The sequence below is a fragment of the Lipophrys pholis genome (genome assembly GCF_963383615.2).
Source record: "Lipophrys pholis genome assembly, chromosome: 8".
Taxonomy (NCBI): domain Eukaryota; kingdom Metazoa; phylum Chordata; class Actinopteri; order Blenniiformes; family Blenniidae; genus Lipophrys; species Lipophrys pholis.
This window is the reverse complement of record NC_137630.1, coordinates 17,306,060-17,333,986: the sequence shown is the minus strand read 5'-3', so window position 1 is coordinate 17,333,986 and position 27,927 is coordinate 17,306,060. Positions and strand designations below refer to the sequence as shown.

General features: G+C 42.7%; 2 protein-coding genes across 3 annotated transcripts in view; both read right to left on the bottom strand.

Annotated features, from left to right (window-relative positions):
* The window catches only part of nfatc2a (nuclear factor of activated T cells 2a), a gene marked incomplete at its 5' end in the record, with an annotated part of 28,654 nt that extends 16,771 nt beyond the window's left edge, over positions 1–11,883 (bottom strand). Inside the window, 6 exons of the mRNA XM_080470196.1 lie at positions 1,077–1,217; positions 2,795–2,967; positions 4,104–4,306; positions 9,585–9,753; positions 9,866–10,793; positions 11,751–11,883. Of these exons, the coding sequence (XP_080326322.1) occupies positions 1,077–1,217; positions 2,795–2,967; positions 4,104–4,306; positions 9,585–9,753; positions 9,866–10,793; positions 11,751–11,883 (1,747 nt within the window). The remainder of the gene's footprint in view (positions 1–1,076; positions 1,218–2,794; positions 2,968–4,103; positions 4,307–9,584; positions 9,754–9,865; positions 10,794–11,750) is intronic.
* Positions 11,884–24,023: 12,140 nt separating this feature from the next.
* Positions 24,024–27,927, bottom strand: part of atp9a (ATPase phospholipid transporting 9A) — a 34,021-nt gene continuing 30,117 nt past the window's right edge. For both annotated transcript variants that reach the window (XM_080469029.1, XM_080469030.1), the window contains exons 27-28: positions 27,572–27,775; positions 24,024–25,495 (exon numbers count right to left, since the gene is read on the bottom strand). In XM_080469029.1, the coding sequence (XP_080325155.1) occupies positions 25,359–25,495; positions 27,572–27,775 (341 nt within the window). In that variant the 3' untranslated portion in view covers positions 24,024–25,358. The remainder of the gene's footprint in view (positions 25,496–27,571; positions 27,776–27,927) is intronic.

Below are 27,927 nucleotides of genomic sequence, written 5' to 3'. Positions count from 1 at the left end.
TCAAGGTTGTATCATGAAGTTTTGTCGAAACACATAGTTTGATCTCGTTTTTTGCAAATTTGACTTGATGCTAAAAGTTGTACCAGAATTTCTAACTTACTTGAAGTGGAACACGACAGCTGATGGTGATCAGGTTGACGTTACGTTACTACATCATATAAAAGGGGCGGTGAACACAGGTAAATTCTTATAGTCATCATAAATAGTGTTTTAAGCAAAATATCTAATATTAATTAAAAAACAGACCCAAACTTTATTGTATATTTGTCTTGTTAAGTCAAAAAATACTTTACAACGAGTGTATTAAATATGCCTCCATATGTACGTATGTGAGTATGAAGTTACAGTGTTCTTGCGAATAAAATATGGTGAAATATTTTGCGAGCTCTCTCTGGGTATAAATAAGAAAAACAGCTCTCTTGGACATGTGCAGTGTTTCCTGACTTGAAACAGTTTGCAGAATTTTTCCAAGAAAGTGACTTCATTCGGAGTCAAATGGAACGCAGCATTAAACCAGGTGGGTGACATAACAGAGCCAAGCAGACAGATAAACAGCTGAAGAGGGGGAATCATCTCAGTTACTTAATAACATAAAAAAAGAGAAAGAATGGAACATGGATTTTATAATATTATGAGAACATAAAACACAGTTTTGTTCCATTTCGACGAATCTTTAGGGAGAGAAACCGTGATACTGACAAATGCAGTCGAAAAAACAAACTTCCAGGCAACACCTCATCACATAACAAAGAGTCCATTTGAGCGATGCGACATGAATGAAAACAGTCAAAGGAAAAGGGCAAAAGGAAGTGAGACAGAGTGTTATCCTTTGGCTCATGCAAATAGCTCGTCTATCTACATGACATGGGGCGATGAAAAGCAGCTCTGGCAGCTACACGCAGACAAGTAACGACTCAGTGGGGAGAACAAGTGTTGCAATGCAACTGTGTGGTTAGAATTGCATAACATGAGAGCTCACAGATCCAGCGATCATAAAGATTTTACAGATTCAGACAATGCATGACGGCCTGAAAATGGCAAATTCCTCTTCTGCGGCAGATCTGAAAGTCACTCACCCTGGGTTTTCTCCATAAAGATGACTTTGGAGTCGGAGCTGAAGTTCTGCCCAGTCAGGATCATCTGCTGGCCACCCAGAACAGAGCAGCTGTCCATGTCCTGCTTCTCCACCATGGGAAGCTCATGGGCTGAGCGCTGGGCTGCAGAGACACACAGAAGGGTGGTGTGCTACATTTTACTGTGTGCAAGCAGGCGTCACTTCATCCACACTGACAATACTCTATTGTTCTCTCTTTTATCTCAATGCCAAATACATTTTATGGACTTTTGAAGTGTTTGGTGAATAAGACAAGGCGGCCTTGGAGTCTTTGCTCTTATGAAGGGGAGTTTCCAGTGTCAGGAATAACACCTTATAAAGTGGCTACCACTGTTTCATGTACGTAAAGAGTCAGTAAAAAATCTCTATGTGCCCTGCAGCCCTTGTCAGCTGTCAAGTTTAGAGTGAGCATTAGCAGTCTATTATACCAACTGAACTGCTTATTGATCCTCAACTACCTCAGTTCCAATAGCAATGTGCACCACTCAAAGTAACATTACATTTCATGAGCTGATTGATGATGTAAACAACCAAAAAAGGTTATGTATTGATGAAACAATCATTAGAATAATCCAAATGAGACTGAGAAAACCTGCAACCACTGAGAATTGAACTGACAGAAATGTGGTACTCATTACCAAGAAGTGACAGTGCTTTACAATAAAGAAATAAGGTTGAGTCATTCAGTCATCACAACAGTTGCTTTCGAGTTTGGTAAGTGTCAACTAAATAGGACAAATCATAACACATAAGAGGCATCAAAGAGCGGCAGCTCTCATCTGTAATGTTACATACAGGAAGTCTGTCCCACGGCTTTGACATTTTGACAGATCATCCCACATATTGTGCTCTTCTGTCAAATTTATGAGTAAATTCAGATTTGTTTGCTGTAACACTCGATGATGTCACATTTTATTTTGTGTATTTGGGTTCAGCACTCAATCCACTCACTCCACAGCAAGCAAATCAACTGGAAAACATGGATGGATGGATGGATGGATGGATGGATGGATGGATGGATGGATGGATGGATGGATGGACAACACAAAGAGGAATAACAGATGCCTCACAGGTATCATTGCATTCAGCTTTAAACTTGACTCCTTCTCCCTGCCAGTAGGGTTCATTTTATAACCGATATCCACTATTGATTCGACCTCTCTGGAATTCAGGGGGGGAATAAAGAAAAAAGCTAATAAAATGATCATATATTCTGTATAATCACCACGGCAGCACTGCAGCACGCCACATGTTGATCGAAAGCTTCATAAAGGCTGTTTTTGTTTGACTTCTGATTAGACCAGGTGTTTTAAAAACACTGCGTACACATGCGCCGGTGTCGCCAAACACAGACTTTACCACTGTGCACATACAAACAGGTACACAGACACCGAAACATGCAGCGCCCACCTACTGGGGAGAAGCCCTGGCTGCATAAGGAGGCCTTTATGCTCAGCAACTCTGGACTATCAACCTGGCTCCAAACTCATTTAAATGCAGATTCCTTTTTCACACGGTATATTTTGTATAAGGTTTTGTTAGCTATTAACATCAGGGAAAAGGGGAATACATAAAGCCCACATTGTTTGGGAATTTTGCACTTTTTTTTTTTTTTTTTTAAGATGTGTTGAAATAGCACCAAAAGCAGATCATGAAAGGATCTTGTGTGCAGCTGCTTACAGCACTCGATCGGATGCGAGGCCGCTTGGAGCGAGATGTGCTGTCCTCCAGGCTGTGGTATGTGGACGCGAAACACAAGGCGAACCCGGGTGTTCTTCCGGCCGACGTCTGTCTCGCCTTTCCTCAGCTCGATGTCGGCGTTCCTCAGCTTCAGGATCCCGGCACAATCAATTCTGGGAGAAAAAGATCGAATCTAAGCAAAACTGGCGACGGAAGCCTTCTCATTCATGATTGCTTTTGTCTCGCAACAAAAATATAGTCTTAGGGGCCTATTCTGAGCAGAGCATGCCAGTTCTATGGATTTTCTCTATTTCGTGTGTCTTCTACATCATGGGAAAATACTCGGAGGAGTTTACAACAACAGATTCATATGCAACGCCAGAAAACATGGATTGCTGCTGTCTTTGGGAAGAAACCGGAGTACCTGGAGGAAATCCATGCACACAAGGGGAGAACATGCAAACTGCAGACAGAAATACCCTGGATTCGAACCAGGGCCTTCTCGCTATGTTGACGATTTATTAGGCCTTTCAATCTATTCTAAAACTCTGCTCTTGTTCTCGGTTCTCCATCTATATGTTTGATACTTTCTTTAACAAACTTGTTCGACTTAATTTTGTCCTTGTGGAGAGCAGTGGATCCACTAATTTAACGCCAGGCAATAGAGCATGAAAACGATACGGTTTTCTACTGATCGTTCACGTAAACAGGGTCTAAAGTAAAAACCCGTTTGTCACTCCTGGTGTTATTCTTAGTTGAACCCCCAGATAATACACACAAACTGAAAACAATCTATTTGTGTGGGCCTGCCATTAGCACGCTTTGCAGCATTATGGTAAATCATTCTCGAAGTTGATAAAGGAAGATGGATGGATTTGTGTGCAATTATTGACGTCAACGTTAACCAGATGAGTTTAGCAAGTAAGTTGATTGATGACTTCATGCATTTTCTCAATATTTGGATGATTGGTTAACATGATGCTATTATTCGGCGATGCAGTAAGGTCTACGCGTCGTTTGGAAATGTCTTAACTCAAGTGATTAAAGTAACTAAAAGTGATTCCCCAACAACCTACAATAAAAGTAAATATGTAATAGGATTATGAATAATTAATTTTAAGTTGGATGTGTGTTGTCAAAATAATATTTTCATTTGCCGACTTGTTCTCATACTATCTGGAGTGTGCATGTTCTCTCTTTGCATGTAGGGTTTCCCCTGGATTGCTTCCAGCCTGCATGTCCCTGAGTGGGACAAGGCGGTATACAACAATACTTTTATGCACTCTGGATCGAAATACGCTCTTCTTACATTGCTTTCATGTTGTTCTTTGGCTCCAGGGGGATCTCCAGGACTTTGGTGCCATTGATGATCTTCTCGAAGCTGGTGGTGGTGACCGTCTTGCCCGTGATGCGGTGGACTTGGTAGAAGGCGTGAGGCTTGAGGATGCGCTCATCCGCCGTGCCGATGAAAATCTGCAGGCCAAGTGGCTCTTTGCCTCGGTAGCCCTGTAACTGCAAACACAAGCAACAACAAAAAAGAAAAACTCCAGTCATGACTTTTTGTCTTCTCACTTAAACTTCCGGAAACAAACGACGGAACAGAGATATACATGCATGGAGGAAATATTTCAGTCACGTGACATAGCCCTCTCGTTGTAACTCTGCATTTCCAGATGTTCCCTCCAGAGAAGGTCAATCAGTGTCAGAACCACGTGCACCAGCATGAGTCTTCCCTCCGCAGCCTTGAACAAGAGCCAGCAGAGAGCTTAACTCCTGCAGCCTTGTGCTTGTTCTTTCCAGACTGTAGAAGTTAGAAAATGGGAATCCTGGAGCTCATTGAGAGATATTTGGCCCGAGACCTAATTTAATGTCCTGTTGCAGAAATATAAGGCAGTTCATGAGTGAAGCTGTGTCGTGAAAGAGAAAGGAGATGTTACTTTAAACCTGTGACTCCCTCTTAAGGAAATCTGCAAAAACCACAAAAGCATCAAGTTGCATCTAAATGCAGTTTTTGTTCAGTGTGTGTGTGTGTGTGTGTGGTGCATAGCCTTTGTCACAGAACACAACCACGAACTGGATTTTCAGTACAAACTAGACGGGTAACTTTGCATGTCAGTGACAAGCTGAAGCCGTTTTGTTTCTCAGTTTTTAGCGAGAAATTCTAAAAGATACTTTTCTGATCTGTTAGATTCAAACTTCTCGGTGTTGCTTTCTGTCCACAAAGGCTGCTTTTATCTACTAAATAGTTGGATCAAGCTCCACTAAAACTGCAGGACGGCTCCACGTCTGAGTTCTTTCACGGCAAGAGTTCTTCCCTTGAAGCTGCAGCATGTAAAATCAGTAGCGTCAAGACAAAATAACTTCATTTGTGGAGCATATTTCAGAAACTCAATTTGAAGTGCGTCAAAGAAACACCCACAAACAATACAAGGGATACATATTAGAATAAAAACAATTCATTGACATTATATTGACAGAATACAAGTAAACCCAAGAACAGCTAAGTGAAATTAAAAACAAGTTTTCATAAAAAATATTTTTTATAAAGTTTTAAAACAGTTAAGAAAATACATTAAAGTTGAGTAAAGTTTAGAAATGTTAAGACATTAAATGCAGCTAACTTAAGAAATGTTCAGAAACATTATGTAAAGTTAAATGTTAAGCAAACTTAAGTAAAGTTAAGAATTAAGACATATGGGTTTAAGAAATTATCAAAATGTAAGAAATACAATGTAAAGTTAAAAAGAAGTCTGGGTAAGAAAATTTCTGAAGCTGAAGAAAATAGATGTTAATTAAGTTAAGAAAACTTAATAAATGTTAAATAAGTCAAGAAATGTTAAGTAAAGTTAGCTTTAGAAACTCTAAGAAAAGTTATTTTAAGTAAAGCTGAGAAAACTAAAGTCTTAAGAAACAATAACGCTCAGTGAAATTCAATTAAGAAAAGTTTGGTTGAGAAATTTTAAGTTAAGAAATGTTATGTTGAGATAACTAATCCGACAGCAGGAGAGATTTCAGACATCGCCATGGGTAGAAGACCTGTCAGCTGTGAAACGTGCACAGTGACATGAACCTGTACCCTCTAGAGCTGTGTCTTAAAGCAATCCCACGTGAAATACACGTTTGCAGAGATAGTCAGCACATACAATGAGACCGTTCTTGTTGCTGAAATAAGCACGACTTGCTTTGCCTCATTCCTGTTATCGCTGGCCTGATAACATCAACTTGTTGTGACAGTCAGACTTTGCAGCAGCTGCCGAGTGTGAGCAGAAACTATGGCAACATGAGTGAGCTCCCTCCCTTCATATCAAGGCAGGTGACACACACACACACACACACACACACACACACACACACACACACACACACACACACACACACACACACACACACACACACACACACACACACACACACACACACACACACACACACACACACACACACACACACACACACACAGAGAGGAAGCTGACGGCAAACACTGAGCAAGACATGTGAGCGGCCGGCCGGTTGTCATGGCGCAGGCAGGAGCAGTGAGTCATGACAGAGAGCGGCGTAGGAAAAGTAAAGTGGAGGGTACAAGAGAGGAGGATGGAGGGAAAAACACAGGAGTGAACGAGGAGCGGAGCACAGGAAAGAGGAGGTGAGGGAGTGCAGCCGTGGCCAGCCAGGCCTGACCATCTGATCAGGCAAAACTGACCTCAGGGTGAGGCAGCGGGAGCAGAAAATGGAAAAGAAGCAGAGGGCAGCTTTATTTCCAGAGTTTCTGCATTCACCAACAAAAACAGCGTTGAAACGTTGCTACAGCAACGGTCAGGAGAGGGAAGTTAAACCGGTTTGTGGACACCAGCTGATTGTTCAAATGTTGACATTTGAATCCCACGTTACACGCGTGAGAGAAGTACTGTGCGCAGTTATTTTTTACCACGGATGCTATTTTTGTGAGTCTGAGTGCTTCAACATTGTTAGTCAGCTTCCTAATTATGAGACCCAAACAGTCAGCAAGTAGTAGGAAGTCAACCTAACCTCAGATTTGTCTGTGTGGTTAAAACACAAAGACATATCGACATACATGTTGCTTACCGAGTTCAGTTTTTAAAAGCTGTCCTCAGACTGCAGAGACCAGAGCTGGACAACTAGACTTTTTTTCGGGGTACATCATATCAAACTGGATTCAACTCAGTATTTATATATTTCTTAATAATAAGCTGGATGTCGCACGATTACTCTTACTGTTTTTGTATTTTCAACAATCTGTTCTCCACAAACCAGGACTTTCACTTAGTATTTTAACCATTTCACATGCGGCTCAACCAATTTGTCAAGCACATTTTCAGTTGCTTGTTTCAAGGGTGTGGTTTGGGGGAAAAAAATTGTAGAACAGTCCAGTTTGTTTTGAAAGTCCAGGTATAGTTTAAAAAGTAAAACAAAACAAAGAAAATCTCATTTCAACATAATTCTTCATATTAGTGAAAGACTCTGTGTCTTTAAAGAGTCAGACATGTTTTGAGGAGTCCAAAACATATGTATATGTATATGTATATGTATATGTATATGTATATGTATATGTATATGTATATGTATATGTATATGTATATGTATATGTATATGTATATGTATAAATGCATGCATAGTCAAAGAGGAGATTTGGTGCGCACCGTCTGCTTTGTACCTGTAGGATAACAAGGCCTTTCTATGTGGAGTTTGCAAGTTGTTCCTGCTTTTCACACCAACCCAGTTCAAACCTATGGGGTAAGTTGCAGACCCTCAGTTGATTTTAGACTGGTTGTGCGTGTGATGGTAAATTAACTTTACTTCAACACACACACAAAAAGTGTTTGGCTTCCACGTAATGGGCTTGCACACCATTAGCACAGAATTGGGGGTCAATTGGCGATCTTCCAGACATGGCCAGGGTGAAAGGAGGGATTGAAACATCAGTTTAGGGATTGGGAAACATTCAGCTTGACAAACTGATCTATAAATCTATGTTCTGGATTCTTTTTTACCGACAGGTGAATGCAGGACGTTTTTTAACCTTGCTGACATGTTTCGGCTGCATCTGCAGCCTTCCTCAGAGCGTCATCTGACGTGTGATGACGTGTGAGTAAGCAGGCGACCATCAGCCGGGACACGGGGGCCTACATCCTTCCACACAGCTGGGATTCCATCCTCAAGAGACCACCGGACAACAGGGGGCGTGGCCGGCCTGACAGAATCTGACAGATCTGTCAGATTCTGTCAGGCCGGTCACATGATAAAGACCAACACGTCATCACACGTCATCACACGTCAGATGACGCTCGGAGGAAGGCTGCAGATGCAGCCGAAACATGTCAGCCAGGTGAAAAACTTTTCCTGCATTCACCTGTCGTGAAAAGAGTGCATAACATATACTATTTAGAACGACAAAATGAACACAATTCAACTGATCCATAAATCCATAACCACCTCAGGATGTTATATTATTACTCATTTTTAAATCAATACCTGTAATAGTACTAATATTTTGACTACACTAATGATATCTGGGTGTATTTGTTTTATAAAATGTAAAAATACAGCATTGTTGGGACTGGGAATCGAGCCGCCAACCTTCAGTTTGGAGAATGTCGAACAGCATGTGTGCATCATGAACATTTTTAATGGTCTTGAGATGATGTGCACATACATGCATACAGGCACGGCTCGGTTGGTGGAGCGGTCAGGTTGGAGTCCCATCTCTGCCTGCATGCCGAAGTGTCCTTGGGTGAATGCAGTGTGAGAGTGAGTGGTTGGTGGTGGTCGGAGGGGCCGAATGCACAGATTAGCAGCCTCGCTTCACTCAGTCTGCCCCAGGGCAGCTGTGGCTACATACGTAGTTTAACACCATCGAGTATGGAGAGAATGAATAATGCAATGGAAAGCGTCTCTGAGTGTCCAGAAAAGCGCTCCATAAAACCTATGCATTATTATTATGTGACGACTACTATGTAGGTAATGTTATGTTTGTCAGTGTGGATAACATCAAAAAGAACAAATAATAAGACAAGTCTTATTATTTGTCTGTCTCAACTTTCAATAAAAAATTATGCGATACTTGTATTTTGGAAAGACTTGTTTTGAAACAGAAACTAGTCTTTGCTTTCAAACCTTATGGATGTCAGTTTATTACCATTAAATCGTCTGCAGGTTTAGCATGAATGACTGTTACCGTCAGCTGCTTTGACTTGTTCGCCGTATTTGTCTTTTAATGTAGGGCCATAAAGGAAAAAGCTGTTTAAAGAAATAACGGAGCACAATAAAGCACGGATACCTGACAAAATCTACTTGAAGTACAAAGACTTTGTTTGCCACCTCAGTCTAGTGGCAGCGCTTCTTTCCATCTAGGAAACATTTGGATGAATGATGAATGGGAGATGGAGCTAGAATTTTTATACTAAATACAAAATTGACCTTTAATGTTTCTTGTGCTTGAATTCTGTCATTTAGTCTCCTGTTGTTTGTCTTTTGCTTCGAAAGTGGAATAACCCTAAAGTTATCCGTGAGTTTCGATAAATGCGGTCACAGTTTGTTTGAGAAAGAGAAGAACAGGAACAGCACCGGAGAGCTACCAGAGACACAAGCAGAATGATTTTCATACAGCCTGCCCTGGGCAACAACACCGCCACAGAGTGCATAATGAGTAGGAAATACCATTACATGCGAGCCCTCCCATCAGGTCTGCCCGAGGCTCCCGGACTGGCATTCTAACAACAAGCAGCAGACTGAACCTGAGATTTATGATCATGTGTGAGGTATAAACCGCTACCTGCACGACTGGATGTCCCCCTGTGGGGGCTTTGACGGCTCCTCTGCTGCCCTCCGTTTCATAGTGAGCTCTGTGATGTGGTTTGGGCTGCACCTCAATGCGGAGTTCGTACTGGTCGGTGCGACACGGGACCGGCCACTCCAGTGGGGGAAGAGAAGCCACAGGGATGCTGCAGGACAGAAATTTGTATAAAGTGCAACAATTTTTAAAGTTATGACTGAGAGAGTCATGGAGGATGAGAGTTTCTTGGCTCTGAAGTGTTGCTTTTCCTGCAAACTCACCTGCAGATGCTGGAAACCAGGGGCTTGGGCCAGATCGGTGGGATGACAAAGAAAGGTTCTGCGGCGGGTTTGGTTTTCAGGTCCTGCTCGCAGGACACCAGGTAGTTCCCGTCTGCGTTGTTCTCTGGGTACAGAGTGTAAACCTGGTTGGACGTCTTGACTATTTTAGTAGGCACCAGGCCTGGCTGACCGACCGTGCCAAAACCATTCATGCCATCAGGGAGGCCGCTGTGCGTATAGTGGACGCCTATGTTGTGATCTTCATGGGTGCTGTTGGGGGAGGGACTGCGGGAGCGGTGCCCGGGGAGCAGCCCTGGATTCCTGTACATGTCGTAGGTCCGTTTCCCCTGCGGGGAAGCCGAGCGGGATCCGGGTCTGGGAGAAGGCGAGCGGGGTCCCAGGCAGCCGTCCTCGCCTACGCTGGTGCGGGGGGAGGTGCCCGGGGAGGTGCGTGGTGAGCCAGTGTGGATGCTCTGCAGGCGGGGGCACAGGTCTCCGGGGTTCTGGCCACTGCCGGGAGACACACAAGGGGACGCCCAGGGGGAGTAGTTCTCCGAGTGCCAGCTGGTGGAGGAGTTGCTGCTGGCGGGGCTCAGGCACTGCGGCTCGCGGTAGGCGAGGCTGTCGTGGCCCGGCACAGTGAGGGTGGGCCGGGGGCTGATGTTCAGGTGGTGGATCTGCAGGGAGTCCCGGACGTGGTTGTAGTGCTCGCGGGAGGGAGTGATTTCGATGCGAGGGCTCAGGGCCAGGCCCGCGGGACGGGTGGCATCCACGTAGTTCCTGGCCTCCGAATTTTCATATCCGGACAGAACCTCCGCGTGGTAGGAGGGACTGCAGGACTTGATGCCGTACGGGGAGGCCTCCTCCAAAGGGAAGGCCTGCTCCGATTCAGGACTGAGGACTTTGTGAGGTGCAAGGTTGGGGTCATCTGTAGAATAGAGGAGATCACAAGTTACAAAACACAACATTCAATAAAACTGTTACTGAATTATGAAATTACTCATTCAAGGTTAAGAATGATTCTCTCTTATTCTATATTTGGTAACTTCTGTATTTATCTCTGTTTCTTTCCAACCAAGTGATGACTCAAAGAGCACATGAAAACTAATATGCTAAAGTCAAAGATAGGTTGTGGTACTTCTAGCAATTGAGAAACTGATCAAAAAGACTTCTGGTTTACATCCCCCAGTATACCTCAAATCCTCATTAATGCATTTCACATCATTTACAAGACAGTGCTTGAGTACAAACACTGTACACATAAACCTAGTGCAGGTGACTATATGCCAGTTTATATTCCTATGTCCAATCTTGTCACATTTGTGGGATTTTTTTTTATATTATGTTATAGGACAATAGTTCTTTGAAGAGGATGTGGTAACAAGATGTCACCATGCTTCAGAGAAATCTAAGAAGATTTTTTTTCCAATAATATTCAAAGAACTGCTGAAGTCATAAATTGTGGAATGAGTGTGGTTTTTGGTTTGATTTTAAACAGACTTATTATATTTGAATATTACACATATGATGGTGTTTATTTATACTATCTTGAGTGAGTCACTAAAGTTTAAAAAAGAAGTTCAAAAAACGAGTCTGGCCTTTAATAACATGTCAAGGATAAAAGTTGGCGTTTTGAAGTACAGCATTTCAGTGAACGTGGGGGAAACAATATCCCTTTGAAAAAGCACTATTCCTTTAAAATGTCAATATTTACAGCTGGAGGAGAATAAGTCATCATAACAATTGTTTCACGTGGTCAGACTGTCAGAATGGTCCCAATTACTTCCTGGTTTTCATTTCGATTCACATGAATAAACTTTACATGCCTCATCTAAAGTCATGAAGCGACAAATAACCAACGGATGGTTAACGCATGATTCCAAACCTTGATCGGCACCACCAAAGTCACTGCACGGCGGCTCATATTCAAACAAGTACTCAAACTCCAAATCCTCATCGGGGCAGTTGACTTGACTGAGCTCTTCCTCCAAGTCTTTCTCATCGTAAAAGGAGGTCATCTGTCTTAATTTTTCCTGAGGGACTCCTCCGGGTTGGGACGAAGCGACGAGTGCGCGGCTGCGGACTTTGCGGCGCTGGCGTGGATTTGGAGAACCTGCTCGTGCATCGGTGAGAGAGCTGCAGGAGGCGAAACGCGCACGTTTCCTGTTTGCAGCTCGCCGCCGTTATTTTCAGACGAAGGCGGGTCTATTTACACTCCGAATGCGGAGTTTTTCGGGTTCACCGACGTGCTGCGATCACGCCTTTCTCTCCCCCCAAACACACCTCCTCTGCGTCGAACAACCAGAAAGCGAAGACGCAGGACGGATGCGCTAAGTTGCCGCCGATCAAACGGGGCTGTGTTGTGACAGTACGCAGCCTGGTGCTGCCCCCGGGTGTTTGACAGCTTGTAGTGACACAGCAGGGTGCCGGCTGGCGACGTTACAGTCAGCCGAGCGGAACAGCTGTCCATTAAACCAGCGCTGCATGGCGCGACATCCTTTCAGGTTTGGTATTAAAACGTGGACGGAAACATTGGTTTAATCTATTACATAATCTTATGAAACACCCTTCCATGTTAGATTAACCATTTACGAGACGCGCTTTCCTTATTTACTCATCTATTTTATTTTATTGGGATTGACAACGCACGGGTTCTCCAGAGGGTATCCCCAGATTTACGCACGACGCACGACACGGACCGGGGCGTTCCCAGCAGTTTACGTCCAGTACCCCAGCTCTGTCAGCAATAACACCCCGCAGTCAACTTAACCTTGGTTTATTAGTATTTTTTGACGCTCCACATACGAAAAAACACTTTAATGCAGGATAGCACTGAGGTCGTTTAAACATTCAAGGTTTCTGTCCTCGTTCGGACAGGATCAACTTTTCATTGTATTAGATAAACCAGAAAAATGTCCTTAACATGTGTTTTCTTATAGTAGCACCCAACTCTTGAACAAACAAACTTGTTCATCTGTGTTCATGTCATCACTTGAAATGTAATTCTTGACAGAATTACAATAACCGTGTTTTTTCTCCCCGTTTCTCTTGGGCTGTTTAAGTAAGAAAAAGGCTCAAATAAATTGACAAATGCTTCATTTTGTTGCCTAATATCTCTCGCTCCCTGTGATCTAGGGCACGCGTCACGCACTGACGCAAAGAAGCGCAGAGTGTTTCTACCCAAACATCCACATGCCCACTAGTGATCTATGACAGGACATCATTCAAGTCAACAAACATCCCCGTGTAATGCTACTCTATCGATTGAAAGTCAAATGGGTTGATTACCAGATAATCACAACACTTCAGCACTACCTTGATCCATCGACCTCATGGTGTGGTACTGTGCCAGCCTCCAAGTCTCTCTGAACATCTGGAGAAAAGAGGTGAAGAAATAAACACAAAATAAAAAAAAGTTGTAAAAAAAAAAAATTAGGCTCCTCTAACAACCATAGCGGAGGAAAAGATCTTCAGGTAAAAATGCTGAAAGTGTAGAAAGATTTAAAAAAAAAAAATGAAATAAAATCTCTGAACGCGTTCAAAAAAAACCCCGTGAAGCTCCGACTCAAGCTGCGCGCAAACTGTCGGTGTTCACGAAACATGCAGCCGCATCAGCTCCAGCAGCGGGTCTGGTAAGAAGTCCTTCTTCCTAGAGCTCTATAAGGATTACTTGAGTATCAAGAGCGGCTTCCTTCCCCGCTCTGGGTGTTTATAATGGTCCAATGCTGTAAAATAACGGGATTCCCTCAGTGTTTCCTCCTGTTTATACGCCTTTGCCATGGAAACCTGGAGCGGGTCCATGTCGGAGACTCAGGGCTTTCCTGCAAAGCCCCACACTCAGGAATCCATGACGTCTCCGGCTCCTGCGCCAAGGCATTTCTGCGGCTTCTCTCAGACAGTAGCACACAAGAACTTCATTGTAGGGATGAAGAAATTACTGTAGGACACTGTAGGAGAGGGAGCGAGAGGGAGAGAGAGAGAGAGAGAGAGAGAGAGAGGGTGGAAAAAAGGAGAGAAATAGCTGTGAAGTTTGATACACTACATGAAATTTACTTAACACACTTTTGAGACAGTTCTGACAAACACTTAGATTTGTAAATGTGCAGGATTGCGGGTTTCTAAAAATGTTATTTCTTTGGAGTAAATTTAACCGCACTGTCTAATTTTAAACACGGAATATAAAGAATTCCTTTGTTTCCATTGTGGGAAGAAGTTACCATCCATTTCCATTTTGTAATGGAAATCTGCAACATCTTCTGCTGCTTGAACGGAAAAAAAAAAAGAGCTGAACAAGACCAATACATAGTCTGACCCCATGCAGAAAGATTCGTTCTTAGATGCAATTATATAACTAAACCCAAAGAAACCTCCTCCTAAAAGGAAAATTAAGGACAACCTGGCCTGCTATGTCACAAAAAACACGTTTCTGACAATGTTGGGGGGAAAAAACACCCAGTATTTAATTAAACATTTGAGTTAAAGTTCATATAACGACTTTTTTTTCATTGATTTGTTAGCAGCTGTGTCTTTTATGGTCAGCATGTGAGGGGAAAACTCACTCACACCTTGGGGATTTATAGGAACTTGATTCCTTCACTGGGCTGCAGTGTAGTGTAGTGAAGGTCCACAGATCGAGTCCAGGTTGGACTTTTTGCATGAAGTTTGCATGATCTCCCTGTGTGGTTAAGACATTTTCTTTGTCCCATTTAGTCCTGTTTCCTCCCACAGTCAATAAACATGCATTTGAAGCTGTGAATGGCTTGTGAGTGCGATTGTCTCACTGTGACCTCACAGTGTCTCAGAGGTCAATAAAACATGTGATAGAGGCAGAAAGTCCCAATAAATATGAACAAAGATATAGAAGTATTCAGAAGTATTATAGTTTTACAAGTTAGTTGCTAGAATTACATATATTTTATTCAGAAGATTCCAGATTTTCAACTTTCAACCACAATTTACTACTGGGTGTGCAACATAATAGTGAGTTAAGAGTTAATCTGTGTTCAGAGAAGGTGAAAGTCTCCATTAATTTACTCCCACATCAGATTTTCTCTCCATAAATCAAAATTTGATAAAATGACAATATCTAAAGGGGTGCAGTTGCTGCTTTTAAAGCAACTACCATCCGCTGAACAGTTCATGATTAAATCCTACATATGTACGGGTCTGAGTCACGTCTCAGTGTGTGAGTGCTGTCAGGTGTATTAATAGCTTTGCCAGTTTGTAAAGGATCGGGGGCGGGTAAGGCCCGTCTATCAGCCCGATGGGGTTAAACAAAGCTCCACGCACACCAAGAACCTTCATGTCGAAACACTTCAAATCATCCAGCTGCAGTGACTTTTCATCCACAGTTCATGCTCCTCCTGAACTGCGGCTGTTTCAGAGTCGTGTGTGACAAACTGAGGCGTTTTCAGGAAGTCGCTTATGAGCTGAATACATTTGCATCGTCAATTGAAAATAGCCGAAGCTAAACAAGGTTACATATAGTGCCCAGGAGAGGAAGGTGCAGAATAAGCCATCCAGAGCAGCCAAGTTAAACTATACATCACTGTTTCACTGCCAAGACTCAGAGCAGACTCTCATGTGTTTAATACTGCAATGTGCTTACAGTAAGGGGTCCAAAATGTATGTAAATATCCAAAAAAGAAGAAAAATAAAGAAAGAAGGAGAATTCATTCGTTTGTATGTGGGCGAGCCACCCATCTACTTTCAGTTAGCAAAGAGTCACTCAAACATGAATATGTTAAAAGTCCTTCACTAACCCTAAGAAGCATGGCACTGGAGGAACTGGAAAAAACTTTGACACCGACAAAGAAAGAGCATGCAAAACTCTACACAGGCCTTGTCAGCCACAAGGTATGTGGGAGATGTCTGAGACTTCACATGGTTTTTACCTGCATCAGTATAACAAAAGCTGGTTTTCTCATCCAAATCCCTGTAAAAGTGTATTTGCTCTTTATCCATCCTCAGGCTGCAAGTCTGGCATCCATATCAACTGTCAATGGTCAAGATGCACAACACACCCTGAACAGGTCCAAAGTCAGTCACAGGGCTAAAACAGAGACGCACAACTACAGTCATGATTAAATCAGATATGTGTGTCTTTAGACTGTGAGGAGGAAACCAGAGTGCTTCCAAAGACCAACACACACACACACACACACACACACACACACACACACACACACACACACACACACACACACACACACACACACACACACACACACACACACACACAGAAAACATGAAAATATGAAAAAGGCCCGATCTCGAGTTGAACCAGGGTCTTCTTGGTGTGGGGGGACGAGGGCAAACCGCTACGTCTTCCAAGGAGGAAGAGTTAACAAAAGGAATTTTCTAAAACATTTGGATATTCCATGAAGCTTATAAAACAATTTGAGTTGACTATATCCATAATAGACGTGGGTGGCACCGTGGAAGACTGGTTAACACTGTTGCATCAAAGAGGGTTAAAACGTGTGTTTATGTGGGTTTTCTTGGAGGGCTCGGGAGTCCTGCCACAATCTATAGAATCATTTTATTGTAAACTGAGGAATTTGAATTTCCAATGTGTGTGTGTGTGTGTGTTGGCCCTGTGATGGACACAGTCACGTCCAACACTCCTGATAATATATTCAGATGAAGACGCTATATAACAGGGGAGTCAAACTCTTTCTAGTTTGAGGTCCACACACCAACCAATTTAGATTGAGTGGACGACACTCCTACAATAACCTGATCATCAGGACAAATTTCTCATTTGAATGAGAAACCAGGGCGAACACTCTGCCGGGCCTGCAAACAGTATGTTTACCCCAATAGCAAATAAAATTGACAAATGAAGGTAAGGACTTACTTAATAGACATGATGGAACAGTGGTTGACAATGTCGCTTCAACGCAAGAAAGTTTGAGCTTGATGATCAGCGAGGCCTTTGTGTGTGGCGTTTACACTTAGTAGCAACTCATAACGCAATAACAGCACATGTTGCATTAGTATCATATTTACCTCTAAAATAAAGGTGCAAAATAAACCAAAATATTATTTTCTTACATTTCCTTACACTTCTGCAGGAATGACAGCGCCATTATTACATTAGACTCTCGTGATTTTATTAGATAATCAGTCATTTATTACATTTTGAACTCTTAAAGACATGGAGGTTAGTATATTATGAGCCATTTTTACAATATGAGTTTCCCTCAGCTACTCCAGCTTCCTCTCATGATTCATAGACGTGCTGTTTGTGTTAATTGGGGACCTCACATTGCAAGTATGTCTGAGCGTTGTCATATTTCTTTGTCTTTTGCCCCGTGATGGATGGTGACCTGCCTTTTGCCCCGTGTTGGCTGTGATCGACTCCAGCCTCGTCTCCCCTGTCTGAGCCACACGCATATTTCACTTTCTGAGCATCTGTATGACCTCAGTGACTGCTTCCATCAGTGGTGTCATCCTTGGGGCTATTCATAGGAAAATGTGTGTACTCCAGCGAGAGAAAAAATAAGGGGGGGGTAATTAGAAGATCTGTTTCGGATCGAGACATGGATTAGTCTGAGTGAGAGAGCCCGCGCTAGACAGTTGGGTTAACAAGGTGACTGCAGTGAGTCTGCAAACCGCAGCGGCCAAAGCCCACATTTATGGTGGTAACCATCTCGTCTACCAGATGTAAATTCCTCCGCTGTTACGGAACTCTTATGCAACTCAAGACGTGAATGAGCAAATTAATATGGCACACGCTTAACAGAGGAAAACTGCCTGTGTCCAGACGGCCGAGTTTGCACTTCCGTTTTTTTTTCTCTCTCTCTCGCGCTCTCCCTCCCTCCAAGTGTCTAATTTTTCCAAGTTCAAGCAAGTTTTTTCCACCACAGTAAAACAGCTCATTGAGGTACAGTTGTCTGGGTTAGAGCATTGCCCTGTTTAAGTTTTCCAAGTGTGACATGTGTGATTGAGCCTTCTAAATCCCAGCAGTGGAATTTTGATATGGAACTGGTACATTGCGATGTGTCTCATGGAAAAGTTTCAGGAGAAATTCAGGGGTCAACGACAAGCGTGGACTTTTGACTCCCTGTCAGGTCTTTTGATGTCCTTAAAGCCGGGCACGGTGGACTTTCTCTATTGCATCGGTCCTAAAGTTCAGAGGAAACTTGGGATTCTTGCAGGTGCCTCACCACTGGACTGATATTTAACCAAAAAGGAACATGGAACATGAACGCCCAGGTTCAAGACAGAATGTTTCCACTTCACCAATTACCGTCGATCACTTTCAGCTCTCTAATGTTGCCTAAATTGAGGAAAATAAGAGAAAAAAACACGCTTTATCCTATTTATTCTTGTGGAAAAGTATTCCAGCTGACAATGAGTGTGAGGCAGGGGCCCGTCTGTTCATTTACAGTCTCCAATTCTCTCTTCTTTTTTTTTTATAATGGTAAAGGGGCACAACTGGAGGACGTGTTGCTAGCAACGGTGGTCTAGGAGGACGATAAACACCACGGAGTGCCATATAGTCGAAAACTCTTTATATTTGCTTTTCATCTCAACACTGCCACGCATGGTTATCGGTGGTACTGCAACATTTGGTCTGTACCGGCAAGCTTTCAGGAGATGGACTGAAACACAGAGTACGATCGGGAGGCTTCATACATATCTGTAGCAAAAGTAGAGCAGAAATAACCATGAGGAAATGATTGGAAGTCGATGTGAAGAAAACACATCCATGTGTATGTTTCATTACCGTGAATGATGACATTGTCACGTCTACTCTCCTGGCTGATCCACGTACCTCATTTCTATATTCCCAGGTATAAGGATGTTGAAGGATAATGCTGTAGTGGACTGTAGCTCACAATCAAAGAATTTGTGGATTGCATTGTAATGAAGAAAAACAAAAAGAAGCTTTGGTTCGCTTGTGGTAGTTGCTGCGAGCAGCGTCAACAGACTGCCGGTTGGGGCTGCACTGGCATGTCATTGTGCAATAAGGAACCCTATTTCCTTCCTGCCACAAGTCCAGATCCCTGGAAAACATTTTGCTTCTTTTTCCAACGTGCATAAATGAACTAATGTGTTCCACCAACATGGAAACTACATACATCCACACACAGGAGGAAACCTCCTTATGTAATCTGATCAATACTCAAATGTTTGTAGAAAGAATTCAAGTATTTTAGGTCCAGTGGAAAAGTGGCAGTCTCGCCGGCCCAAGGGTTTTTCCCCTATTGCAGCACCGGGTTATGAAATCCAACGAAACAATATTACCGAGACTGTTTTCGAGTTATCCAGATTTCCAATTCAGCCCTGCAGCGGCTCACAATTTAAACATCCCTTTGTATTTAACATCAGTGCAATATGGATGTAAAGAAAACAGCATTAGGTAGTCAAAACAAATGGGTTCGACTCTATTCAGCATTTCAAACTCACTCCTCCCAGCAGAACTCCATTCATAACAGCGACTGACTGCATTTTAGTCCCAACAATCACAATCAAGCAGCTGCTGCAGCAGCTCCTCACAAAGGGAAAAGATGTTCCTAATCCGGCCCGTCTTAAAGTGATCCATGCGGTTTTGTTTGGTTGGTTTCGGAGGCCTTAGCCGTTGTCGTTGCAGATCACGGGGAGCGGAGTCGCACACGTGCAGCGCTTCTGAGCGTTTGCACAAATCAAAGCATTCCAGGCCCACAGAGCTAAAAATAGTACCTGGGGAGGGTGTGCGGCGTTTTATTGCAGGAGGCCTATCATTGCCAAAATTCTGTGTTTATACAGGGCACTAACAAGTGAGTAGTAAACAGTGACTTGTTCGTTATGCGGCGTCACCCACAACCATTCATCAGGGGTTTCTGTTATTTCCAAACAGCTCGCTGCAGCTAAGCACAAAGTCTCGACGTGGCATAAAATCATACATTTTGCACCAATTTGTAGCGTATCATAATATCCCAAAGTGACTGTTAGAGAAATCTTGTTTTGTCTCATAAAGAATGAGGTGTAATTTTGTAACACACGACAGTCACTCGTTTTAGCCGTAACAAGCTGATTATAATTATTAGATGCCGGCTCTGGGGTCACAGGTGGCCCTTCTGTAGCAGCTGAAGCTTCCACAAAATTATGCATCAACGGGCATTTTACTTTTTTTTTTTTATCTACACATCATTTTTAAAAGGGCCTCTATTGGCTAAAAAAGAGCTCTACAAAAGGTACAATAACTTAAATTTTATTTAAAAAGTAAACAACAACAAAAACCCCTAATAAAACACCTTTAAAATAATAGAATGACTAGAATTTGAAAAAAGAAAAAAAAACTTGAATGAAAGAAAAAAGAAAAACATGCAAAAGCGTTTTTTCTCAGAAATGCTGCAAAAACAGGGTGAAAATGCTGAAATTCGATACAAAACACCTGAAAATGTAATGTTATGTTTACCGTCCTAAATTCATAAATACAACATAAGATGTGCATCATAACAGTTTTTGTATGTATATCAAAACTATACGAAACATAAGCTGTATTAAAGGTTAGACATGTTTTGTGGCTCCAGCTAAATTTGATTTGGTGGAAAGTGACGAAAACGGCTCTGTTGGTCATCAAGGTTGCAGGCGTCCTGGTTAGGCAATAGCAATATTGAACAATTCTTAATTTTAGCATGAGCTCACAGTTAGCATTCCCTAACGCTGTTGTCTCCAGTAAGGAACTGCTTACATGGTGCACCGTCAGTTTTATCATTAACAGATTATCATCTTTAATTACCTGATAACTTCCCTGGATTCTTCAGTGAGGAGCTGTCCTGCTTACCAGATAGACTTTCAGCATTAGGCATGCGTTTGTTCTAGCAATGGCCACAGCATTATCCAAAACCGACCTATTTAACAGGAGATTAGTATTATCTGATGAGTTTATGATTGCTATTATCAAATCAAATCAAAGAATAATCCTGCTCACAGGACAGGCTGTTTACTTTTGCATTACCTTTTATTATTATTATTAGCTGTTATTTTCCAAAACAGTTTGAGCCGCCAATGAGCATTATCTAGAGTTGTCGTGTTCAGTGAAGAACTCTCCATTTCCTAGGGCAAAGTTTTAGCTTCAGCATTAACATTTCCTACACAAACTTTAAAGCGATCATATTGTGCAAAATTCACTTTGTAAAAACGGTAATACGCATCGCCATACCTGGGAATGACGCCCGAGAATTGAAGAAAGTCTGTCATCTCTCTCCCTGGCTTGTTTCAATTTTTAAAAATTGTGTTGCTCCAACGAGCGAATCAGAACTCAAACCCTATGAAGTGTCATCAGGGGTTTAGCCAATCCCAATCAAGATAAGCCCTCCCTTTGATCCTCCCACAATTAAGCAGCTCTGCTCCGGCACATGGCGCCACGAGAGGAAGTACTTCGTCCTCTTCCCAAGATGGGCGTGTGTGGGCGGAGCCAGTCCAGCTCACACAGACACAGCAGATTCTGAATGCAGCTCCTATGATCCAATATTCAAATAAATGAAAATCAAGGAGAAGCTGGATTGGGTGCAATATACAATGTTATCTGACCAAAGAGGCCCATGTGAAAGTGTTGAAAAGCTGTATAGAATGAGCCCATCAGCAAATTCTCATTATTCAAATTGTATAATGTGTAGATTTGAGAACATCGTCCTGCCATGAACCTTCTCTGGTATAGCAGAGTCTCAGCAGATAGTTCACATGTACAATGTTTCCGCACTCCTGTCTTCAAAAGATAAAATGTACCGACATCGTCATCATTACGAAGGAACTGTTATGTAACAGCTGTAAGCTACTCTAAAAAAAAAGAAGAAGAAAAAAAAAGAAAAGGTTTAAAGGCCTGAAAATCCAAAGCTTGTAAAACACAAAGTGGATTTGGGAATTTATTTGGCCTCTGGTTGGATTGAGAGTTTGGCAGCGAGGTAGCGGGGGGCTCCACAGCTGGCAGCCCACCACAGAGCTGGGCGCGCTCTGGAGTGGAATTTCAGCTTTCATGGGCCTGATGGAGGGGAATGTTTCTTTTAATGGTATCACTTACGCATGTGGCCGTCGGAACAAGGAGAGAACGTTGGAGGAACCCCGAGGAGTTCATCTGAAGACGCACAACCGAGGGGCTGCGCTGCACGTTCGGAAAGAAACTAGGCTTTTATGGTTGAGGTTCTGCTGCTGGCGTTACCGTGGCAACACACACACACACACACACACACACACACACACACACACACACACACACACACACACACACACACACACACACACACACACACACACACACACACACACACACACACACACACACTAATAGTAACTAGTAACTAACTGTAATCAAGTACAAATTTGTCAGTAACTACCAAAATTTCTTCACAATTATTTGCAGCCGTAACTAATGAAAACAGCTGTAATCAAAAGCTAATATTCAGTAACTAGTTAAGTAACGCAGATACTTTTTGAAGAAGTAACTATTTACTCATAACATTTTGCACAGTAACTAGTAACCAAAACTATAATCAAGAAATAATTTTCTGCAACTGGTAACAGACCAAGTACTGAACTGATTTTCAACAACTTGTGAATTAACTCCTCTACTACTTACTGAAGTTACTAGTAACTATAACAGTTATCAAGTACTCATTTCCAGGTACTAGTGACATAACTGCAGTATATGCAGCAGTAATTGGCAGTCATAACTAGTAACTGTAATCAATAATAACTTTTTAGGTACCAGGGAAATGCCTGCAACGATTCAGTATTTAAAGAAGCAACTTGTAACTCTAACTATAGTCATGGCTCTTCCCTGAGGTCATTAGTAACTATAACTGTAATCAGTTACTGATCTCCAGGTACTAGTTATACAGCTGCAATAATACAGTACTTAAAATACAAAGTTACTTACAGCAGTAACAAGTGAATATACCTCTAATCAAGTAATGCAATTCAGTTAGTAGTCATGAATCAACACTACTATTTAAAGAAGTAACTATAACTATAATGAGATAGCAATTTTCTGTAACAAATAAAATAACTTCATGCATAACTTTTAACTACAACTGCAATCAAGAATACATCTTTAGGTCCTGATGAAACAACTGCAACAATACAGCATTTAAAGCATTAACATCACTACTTTTACAGAGGTAACTAGTAACTATAATAGTAATGAAATGCATCTTTCAGTAACTAGTACTTAAACTCCACTACTATTGAAATCATTAAGTGTAACAGTAATCAGGTCGTACTAGTTTTGCTGACAGGTTCCTCTCCTTTTGGAACCGTGCTTTAAAGAGAAAAGAGATTGACACTGTGAAGAACCTCCTGGCTGCCTCCTCTAAATCGAACCTTTTCAATCGAGACATGTGCTCCTGTTTAGGACTGTGGGGAACGTCAGGCATGCGGGTCAGGACTCGGGACTCGGGACCAACCAGTGGAAAGGAGTCGCCGGGGACTCCCCCCACCGGAGAGAGGGAGCCAGACATCCCCCGTCCCGCTCCGGGACCCGGAAACTCACAGCTCATCATGGAGCAGCAGGAACAGCAGGAACAGCAGGAAGGCCTCCGCATGCAAACTGTGGACGTCCACAAGGAAAAACAGCAGCTTCAAATATCACATGTCCACCACAGCTTCACGCATCTGTGGACCCATCAAATAGAGAGAATAACCAGACAGGCCTTTTCTGTTTATTAAATCAGAAAGAACAGACCCTCATCGCTGTAGAAAAAACAACAACAACAACCCTGAAATAAACAAATACGTTTGATGCTTCTGAGATTTGAAGAAGAAGAAGAATCAAACACGATCAGTCACATTTGTAGTGTTGGAAATGAAATGTACTAGTTCCTGTATTACATGCACACAAGAACACTATTTTTGGGGTATTTGTACTTTTGGCATTTCGGATGCATTTTATTCAAAATGTGCATCGTGTATTTACTTCACCACTTTAAAAATCTCAATAAGTTCTGAGCATCAGCTTAACACAATGTTTGAATCGGACGCATTTTCAGTTCAGTATCTAGTTTAGTTTTTATTTAATTAGTAACCTCTAGCAACTACTAAGTGCACTACTTTACAGTAGCGAGCATAAAGCTGCATATTTTGTACCATATATGAGTTCTGGAGTCGGTCTTATGAAATGAAATGATCCATAGTGGAAAAAGTTATAATAAAATCACAGACCAGTAAAGAAAACAGGATATTTATTAATCATCATCACAACATTGACATTAGGACAATTCTCCCTTTTTGTTCTGCTCATTTAAGTGCAATTACCATCATTAAATAAGACATGTTAATAAATTAAAAAAAAAAAAAAAAAACCTTATTTACAAGCAGCCAGATCATTTTAGCATCATTTTTCAACAACATAAAAAAAAGAGACTCAACAGTTGTACAAAACAAAAATCTCTGTGCAAACAGCTTGAATTCAGTGGAGGTTCAAATAGTTTTTAGTTGACTAATGATTCATTATGGCACCGAGGACAATCGTTCTGACACTTCACCAAGTCACATGAGAAAAAAAGTTTGTTTTTTGCACAACTGAATTATTGTTGAATAGCTGGACCGTGTGTTAATTTGTTAGCTGCTAAATATTTACAGTCTATCGTCACACCACCAGTGAAATAAAAGTTTATTTTCCTTAAATGTGCAGTTGTAACCCTTCCCAACTGTATTTGTGGTGATTTTCTTTTTTCTTTTCTTTTCTTTTTTTTTTTTAAGTGTGGGGGTTAGTTGCAGTTAGAAGTGAAGTTTTGGATTAGACTCCATGAGAGGGAGCAGCTGGACGGTCGGGGTATTTTGGGTTATGGCTTTAGGTCACTGTTACAGTGAGTCATCATGCAATGCTGAAGCGCGGCCGGACCGGGCGGCCACATCAGAAGCCACGCGCTGCCCCCGTGGACACACAGCCGAGCCCCCGGCGGAAGGTTCGGGCTGCAAATAACCCGAGTGCTGCTCTGCGGCTGCTCTCCACAAACACCAAGAACTCGGGGTCCGCGCAAAGAGGCCGGGACGGATTTAACATCAGACACCACGGGTCATGCTAAAATAAGCCACCGCACCACCTCCGCCGTGTCGGGCCGAAGCTTCGAGGGTGACGCACAAACAAATACACAAACTTGCAGACGTGTGTTTTATGCAAAGTCTAGCCAGTAACCTGTTTTCTTTTTTTTTTTGTTTGTTTTTTTTGAAACCGTCAGTGTTGGAGGAGTGAGTGAATCAGGTCCTGAGTGGGAATGCTACCTCCAGTTCACTCGATCACCTCTGAATCTACTTCTTGACATGATTCTACTGAATTATTTTTTTTGTTTTGTAAGTTAGTCCTTGCATCAAACACATTTAGAATGAACACTGCTGTTTTACTAACAAAAACAATCTGTCCCTGTCACATCTCCACACCTTCATACCAAGTTGAAGCGGATCAATCCAAGTTCGATGCCGAGTTTTCAGCGCAGGCTCAGCAAGGATGAAGACTGCGGCGCGGTTCGGTTTCCCCTCTGCAGTAAACGTTTTTGTTTCTCCCTCTCTAGGAGGTGAGCTTGGAGTAGCTGGGTGGAGAGAAGCGTCTGCGGAGATACTTGAGGATGTAGAGCGGCAGGCAGCTCACCAGCGTGATGACGGTCACCTTCCAGAGGAACGACACCGTGGTGATGAAGTAGGCATCTGGACACAAGGCCGAGAGCAGAGGGTGAGAGAGAGAGAGAGGGGGGGGGGGCAGAAACCAAGTCTGAGCAACAATATATAGTTCCAGTGGCTCAAATAAGTCTGCATTAAATAAAGTGATGTAAGATGTGAATTGATGCCTTTGTGCGTTCAACCAAAACAAAATAAAAAAAACTGCTTTGCTAATTGGCCACTAGGTTGCAGAGTTTCCCCAGGATTGGAGTTATAAAATCACTAAAATGTGAAGTTTTGATTTATTTTATAATTGAACTAACTGGCGCTTCGCACAGAATACTACGGCTCTACCATCGCAACCAGAGGGGGCAAACTGTGGAGCAGCATCACTGCTGATCTGAACGACTGAAAATAAGCGAATACAGATCATAGCGCAACGCTGAGACGCAGTAGTGATCGTCAGAAAGCTGCGGAGTTCATTGGCTGAGAGGTCAGTGGTGCAGCATTGACAGCTACTTCACCGTTCCTACTGTCGGAGAAGTCAGAACAGAGAGTCGGGCGGTGGTGGCCTGCAGGCTGGAAAAACCAGCTGGAAAAGGACAAGTTTGCTGGTTTGAATCCCCCTGCCGCTGCTCTTTGAACCAGGGGCCGAACCACCAACTTCTAAAGAAGGAAATCCACTTCACACTCTCTATCTGAGGAAAAACACTGCGGCTCAGGGGATGTCAGATTGCACTTTACCCAATAAAAAAATCTCAAGTTGACGATATTTTGTAAAAAGTTCATAAAATGTGAACATTTTCAGGATTTGATGATTTTTTTTCTTGGACTACAACTGAGGGGAAATATAGGAGTTGTGCGTATATTAAACTGCTGACGTTGGTCTCCATTCATTGTGAGGCTCCTAGTGTTTCAGGGAAGGCTGCACTTTTGACTGGGAGTGGTTTTAGCCCCGCCCACCAACACGCCCCCTCCATTTCATTGCAGGGAGGAGAGGATTAGAGAACATGATTCTGTGACCTACTTTATTATTCTCGGGGATTCCTTTAGTCATTCACATGGGGCCTGGTGGTTAAGTCATTTAGTTTTCCCTGGAGAGGGGAAGTCACAACACTTTTATTTGGGCTTTACAAAGACTTTACTTGCTTCTGTGAGTCAAACTTCAGCTGCTGACCGTGTTCACAAGTGGGCCGAACTGCAACAGCCACAATCTTGATGTTTTTAGGACACCAACACACACCTTCGACCCTCAACTCAACCAAGAGGCACACCTCAGTTTGGACACTTCTGGTAGAATCTAGAAAGTTTTTTTCTGACTTTAAATGTTGCTGGCGTGCTTTGACTTCTGGAGAAAGGGAAAATAAATCTTGGAAAATGTCCAATTAAGTTTGTGAACTGGAAATGCAACAGAAGAATAGCCTTTAAAATCTATTCTTGTCCGACTTCAAGAGGGAGAAAATACGTCCAGAAAGCGTGCCCTTGACCACACGGCAGTCATGGTCCTTGGTGGTGGAGGTTGTCGGCTGAAAATGGAACTCCACACCCAACATAAAGCTGAAAATAAAGACTTGAACAGCTCTCGGTCGGAGATTCGTATATGTCACGCATCTTAATGTGGCATGACTATAAACAGCTGACTTTTCTGACAACTGAAGTAAATAAGACGTCCAACAGCCTGGCAACAAGTGGAGTGTAGAGTGAGATAAAGTGTAACAACAGACTCTTACTCTGCTATAAAACTTGTTTTTGTCTAAGAAGCTCCAACGTGAATGAATGTGTTCCAATCTGACTCTGTTTTTCTACCAGACACGCTTCCACTGTGATAAACACATAAACCTCGGCCGTCTGCAGGAAACGAACTGGACTCTTGGCATTTCCTTTTTTGGAATTTCATCCACACCAGGACGGTTTGTCAATACGCTCACCTTTACACTTCCTACTATCTAACATACCACGGCTAATTGTCCACCGGAGACGCGACGTGAACGAGCGGGACTGGCTTACTGGTGAATGCTGACGCACTATTTCAAGGTCGACCAAAGCACAACAACACCAGTCGTCCTGCATTGAAACGCGCTTGTCCGTTCGTCTCTATGAAAAGACAAAGTCGCCGTCACTCACCGATGAACTCGTGCAGGAACACGAGCGAGGCGACGTAGCACGCCAGGCTCAGGAGCTCGCCGACGATCATGAGCCAGTGCCACGTCTGGATGGTCAGGGCCACCATCAGCAGCTCAGTCAGGATGAGGGAGGTGAAGGAAATGGCCACAATATGGACGAACTCTGACTCGAAGAGCAGCATGGCCCCGTACATGATGATGCTCCCTGTGGAGGAAAGCAGAGGCCACAACGTTTCGAGTCGAGTTCAGGATCCGCCATCGTTATAACCTCGACAGGAAAGACACCCGGCAGCTCTTGACCGTAGCCAGTTGAGTAAGAGGTGGATCAGCAAGTAAAAGGTTTCAACTCCTGCGTGG